This window comes from Perna viridis, chromosome 15, assembly GCF_037379345.1.
Source record: "Perna viridis isolate PV_CMFRI_1.1 ecotype Kerala chromosome 15, ASM3737934v1, whole genome shotgun sequence".
Classification (NCBI taxonomy): Eukaryota; Metazoa; Mollusca; class Bivalvia; order Mytilida; family Mytilidae; genus Perna; species Perna viridis.
In genome coordinates, this window is record NC_142459.1 from 1,308,634 (window position 1) to 1,314,633 (window position 6,000).

The 6,000-nt window shown below is 33.8% G+C and overlaps 1 protein-coding gene across 1 annotated transcript in view; it reads left to right on the forward strand.

Moving 5' to 3' along the window:
• The window catches only part of LOC148596473 (alpha-mannosidase 2x-like), a 37,557-nt gene extending 31,767 nt beyond the window's left edge, over positions 1 to 5,790 (forward strand). The window contains exons 21-22 of the mRNA XM_088562913.1: positions 879 to 1,190; positions 4,253 to 5,790. Of these exons, the coding sequence (XP_088419039.1) occupies positions 879 to 1,190; positions 4,253 to 4,405 (465 nt within the window). The 3' untranslated portion in view covers positions 4,406 to 5,790. The remainder of the gene's footprint in view (positions 1 to 878; positions 1,191 to 4,252) is intronic.
• Positions 5,791 to 6,000: the final 210 nt, after the last annotated feature.

Consider the following 6,000-nt stretch of genomic DNA (forward strand, 5'->3'; position numbering starts at 1 on the left):
ATAGAAAAGTAGCAAAATGGAGTAATTTTGTCTTAGTTTTTACTTTGGTGGAGTCACAGTGAAGGACATGAGTGACTCCAATGTGAAGAGTGGAGAAATTCAAATTTTGGTTGATGGTTTGTACTCAGATTACAACTTACTTAGTCACCAACACGCACTGCTTTGTTGTATATTGCTGATGTGTCAAGCAGCAGATTTCCTATAGTACATACTATGTGTATGTGTTACAGTCTTTATAAACATCAAACAGGAGGTGATTCATGCATGTCAAAAAACCACTGAATTCAGTTTTATTACTTATTCAGAATCAGATACAGACTACATTACCAGTCTTGGTTTTTCATTTAGGTGTTCTGATTTTTAGATAAAATTCATATAGATTGCACATGAAATTAGCACTTTGGTCGATTTTAGTGGGAGATAAATGTATGATTTTCTCAAAAGTATAAATCTGAATATGGAAAGGACAGCTGTTACGTAAAAATATTACATATGTAGATTGAAAAATGAATGTTAAGAGGGTTTTTCTTCACCATAAATCACTTTAATATGGACAGTGTCTGAATTTTACATGGACTGGTACTAAAAAGTTCGGACAATCATGTCGTAACTGCATATGTCATTTCTGTGAAACGGAATTACCAATTAAACAATATCGAGCCATTCAGGTTTCTACATATATAGGATGTTGCTGACGCTCTTTCCCTAGTTGTAGGTACTGGTGCATCTACATATATAGATGTTGCTGACCCTCTTTCCTTAGTTGTAAGTACCAGTACATCTACATATATAGGATGTTGCTGACCCTTTCTTTGTCGTAGTTACCGGTATATCTACATATTTTTTGCTTGCAAGTTCATGTTTTGCTTATTTTGTAGCCAAAGAATAAAATAACAGGATTCCCATCCCTGCAGGGAGACGTCACATCTCTACAGCTCATCCATCCAATATTTGTCATTCCAAAAAATAGTGAATCTGGTAAAATTGACCTTTCACCCTCATATCAACCAATGGTATCATCATTGCCTTGTGAGATTCACCTTTTGAACTTGAGGTCATTACAGTTCAGTGATTATGACAGTGCCAATGGATTTACTCCACGAAAGGAAGTTGCAATGCTTTTACATCATCTTGGTTTGGATTGTGGCTTTCCCAACCGAGGACTGTCATGTTCAAGCAATAATGGAAAGGTAATTTTTTTATACCAGAGCGGTACCAGTTCAATTCAAATTTCAGTAATATTGTACAGGGAAGGCTTTTTTCTGCTTTTTAATGGATTTCTGCTGTTTAAAATCTGGATTTTACCATTACCATTTTTTTTTTACAGTATACTTACTTATGATTTGTCAATTTCCACTTTGTTTGTTGACCTCATAAAATCATCCCTGATTATACCAAAGCAGTACCAGTTCATTTCAAATTGCAGTAATTTTTTTTTTAGCTCACCTCGCCAAAGGCCACGTGAGCTATTGCCATCACTTGGTGTCCGTCGTCGTCATCAACAATTTTTCAAAACTCTTCTCCTCTGAAACTACTTGACCAATTTGAACCAAACTTGGTATGAATGTTCCTTGGGGTATCCTGCATAGAACTTAGGTGGGGATTTTTGATCCATCAAAAAACATGTTTGCTGTTACTAAAAATAGAATGTAGGGGTCAGATAGTAGTTTTTCGCATATATCTCCAAAAGCGTTACGTTTAGCCAAATTCTAATGGGTTCAGCATGATGAGATCTACCTGTGGTCATGTTTTCATTTTAATCTATTAAGCCATGTTGGAGTTCTTGCCCTTTTTCAATGTTTTTTGCCATTTTTTATGTTATTTCTTTCAAAACTCTTCTCCTCTGACACCACATGACCTATTGGAACCAAACGTACTTTGAGTGCTCCTTAGGGTATTGTGCATAGAACTGATGTGGGGATTTTTGATCCGTCAAAAAACATGGCCTCTGTTACCAAAAATAGAATGTAGGGGTCAGATAGTAGTTTTTCGCATATATCTCCAAAGGCGTTACGTTTAGCCAAATTCTAATGGGTTCAGCATGATGAGATCTACCTGCAGTCAAGTTTTCATTGTAATCTATGAATCCATGTTGGAGTTATTGCCCTTTTTAAATGTTTTTTGCCATTTTTAATGTTATTTCTTTCAAAACTCTCAGACAGTAGTTGTTCGCATATATATCCCAAACCATTAGGTTTAGCCAAATTCTGACATGGGAATAAAAGTGTTCAGCATGATTAGATCTATCTGTGGTCAAATTTTCATTTTCGATATGTTAAGCCATGTCAGAGTTGTTGCCTTTTTTCGACGTTTTTATGCTATTTTGAATGTTATTTCTTTCAAAAATCTTCTCCTCTGACACCACCTGACCAATTGGAACCAAACTTAGTATGAATGTTCCTTGGGGTATTCTGCATAGAACTTATGTGGGGATTTTTGATCCGTCGAAAAACATGGCCCCGTTACTAAAAATAGAATATAGGGGTCAGACAGTAGTTTTTGCATATACAAATGTATCTCCAAACCATTAGGTTTAGCGGAATTTTGACGGGGTAAAAGTGTTCAGCATGATGAGATCTATCTGTGGATAAAATTTTGTGAAAATATGTTGACCCATTTTGGAGTTATTTCTTTTTTTGGATGTTTTTGCTGTTTTTGATATTATTACTTTAAAAAATCTGCTCCTCAGAAACTATTCTGCAAAATTCATTGAAAGTTGGGATTTTTGTTTTATAGGGTATCCTTAACAAAATGACTGATATTTTATCGCTGAAAAAAACATGGCTGCCATTTCTAAAAATAGAACAATAGGGTCAGACAGCAGATTTTTGCATACATCTCCAAATCTGTTAGGTTTAGCCAATAGCTTTCAATTGCTGAAATGATCCTTATCATAAGGCTTACAAATGTGTCCAAAGAATCAAATTGAGTCAAAATTGTCTAACAACTCCTTGTTTGAGTTATTGCTCTTAAAAGGCAAAAATTTAACTAGGTGAGCGATTCAGACTCCTGGAAGCCTCTTGATATTACAAAATTATGACAATTTGAATTGAACTGGTACCATATTTAATCAAAAATATAGCTAAAGTAAGCCATTGAGTAATGAAATTAGAATAAACTCTCTGCTGGACATAACTCTAACAAATCATTGGAACGTTTGTATTCAGCATTTTACACCAATCTTATTTAAGCATCAAAGTAACTTGGATTGATTTCATTCTGATTCAAAGGAAAGCATGATAGACTTTGGTGAAATGAATATGATACAAACATATCACTGATTTCAAGAGTTGTGTCCCTTACCCTAGGTCTACCTCCTTAAACATGTGTTAAGGATATGTTTGCTGCTCCATTTTAAAATAAAAAGAATTTCAAAGGGTTGAAAAATCTTTTATGATCTTTCATGCTAGAACAATATGAATAGAAATAAATGATCGATTAGTGCACCTGTTTTTGAGATATAGGCATATAGGAGTCTCGCTCCTAAAAGTGTGACATGCAGACAGACAGACAAGGAGGACATAAAAAAAGTGGGGGAAGACATAGTTAGAAAATAAGGATGTGCAATGCAGTTGCCCTTTAACCTTTCAAATGTTTTCACAATACCTTGAGAAATATAAATGGATCTTTTTGAAATAGTGCCACAAGGTGAGAAGTACCACAAAAGAAGTGCTGGGAGTATCTATATAAGGAATAAATTCTTGATGCCTGGAATATATGGAAACTTATTTAAAAAATGTATTTCTTTGAAATTTTACCACAAAGTGCCATTACCCCCACCCACAGGAAGGGAGGTATTCTTATTAGTATTAAGGGATTAGGGGTCAAAAAGAGGTCACTTTTATTCTGTTCTAATCCTCTGTAATATATATAATTACACTCAATTTTATCCATACTTGCCCAAACTGTTCAGGGTATGGTCTCTGCAGTCCTATCCAGCTGCATCCTGTGAAGCACTTTATTTTTTCTGCCTCAACTCATGGAGGAAAATAGAAAAGGTGTCTATGGATTGTCCATCACACATTGTGGACACAACTCCTTAGAAACAGTTCAACAGATTTTGTTCAAATTTGGTAGGATGGTTATTCAGCTTATGTAGTTGATCATATTTGTGTCACCATTTTGATTTGTCAGATTTTGTAGGAGTTATGAAACTTTTGGACTTAAACATTGTTTGCAGCAGTGGAGCTATAGGGGTAGTAATCTAGTTGGATTTCCTTTTGCCTCTTAATTTTTTTGTTTTTATTTCCAGGTGTCTTTCAAAGGTTTATTCAAAGATTTGACATTAACAAATACTAAGGAGACTTCACTGTCACTCATGTATGACATCAGAGATATTGGCCAATCAGAAACACTGTCTCTTAATCCCATGGAGATCTACACTTACAGAACAGAGCTACACTGATTGGTCAGATTCCTTTTTACTGCTTCATTCCAATTATACTGGCAAACAAGTTCATATTTATGTGGGTTTTCTATGATAGTACTTTTTTGTAAACTTTTTTACATATTTTATGCAGCTTCTTGAGTAATGAACATATACTATCTAAGCAAAATAATACCTGAGTTCCAGGACAAAACTTTAATATTATTAAATATACCTTTTTTTCAAATCGAAAAAGATGTATTTAAGTACTTCTCTGTCTAAGAATCAGGCAAAATGTGTATAAGGCGTAGCACATGAGGAAAAAATGCAGAGATTTTATAGCATTATCCAGGTATTTACACCTCATAATAACCTCCAGAAATAAACACCAAAGTGTGTATAAATTTTTAAGGTATCGAAATCAAATATCGTTGAAATGCACTATGGAAAAATGTTGGAAACAATTTATTTTAATTTACAGTCTATACCACAGAAGCTTCAGAATGCCTGATTCTTACACAGAATGATACTTTGAAAAATCAACCTATTTTTGTCTTGACATGTTTTTTTTTTCTATGCTATATCTTTACTTCTTTTTTCTATCAATTTCAACTTTTAATTGGCTTTGTTAATAGACAATAACATTGAATTGACATAAAATTGATATTCAGATGACAGTTGTAATCATGGGAAATATAAGGCTATACTATTTTAAAGTATTTTCTTTGGTTTGAGCTAAATACCTGTATCAAATTTTTTGTCATGTCAGTGCACAGTGACTACTATTCAGTCAATGACCGTATATCACTTGTAAATATACAGTCAATGCATTTTGACTGCTCAAATATAAATATTGCTGTATTAAATCATGACTTTAAGGCACTGACAATTTTTGTAGTGAAGGGGTCCTGGGATTATTTTGAAAAAAAATAATATCATTAAAAATAAGAGAAAAAATCTTTTTTTACTCTGTCATGGGAAAGGAAAAAAAATTATGATTCAATATTTCCCCCATTGAAGTCATCACTACAAACGTTTTATGGCCGCCATCATGAACTTGTGGATTGTTACATGGTTACAATGTATCCATCTGTGCCATGAAAACTGATTTTTTTTAACGTGTCATAGTTTTCCTTTCCTCTTTCGTCTACCCCGGACTTGACTTTTTATGAGCAACTCGGCGGGTGTTTCTAGAAAAGTAGAGGAGGCTTACCCTACAGGTGCAGCTGGTCCAGTGCCACTGAAAAAAAATTACTATTTTTGTACTTTTATTGTACTTTATTTTTGTGTGAAAAAAAATTTCTAACTCAACATAGAATTCCAGGGTCCCCTGTGTGTACCTGTTGCTATTTTTAAATTCACATAGAAATTTTAAATCAGTATTATTTTCATGTTGAAAATCTTTCGTTCCAAAAAAGAGAAAATGAAACTGTCATGGAAATTTCTTGGTTTAATTCGTTTAGATTTATATGGAAAGTTAAGTCACTTGTACAACTTGGGTTTCATTTGTTGAATTGACGAGAAGAAGAGATTATTTCAACTTTTGTTTGTTAAAATTTTGTCTTTTACATTAACTTGAATCTTACTGTGCTGAAATTGGTGGCAATAAATGTGTTTATTTGTGACAGGAATGA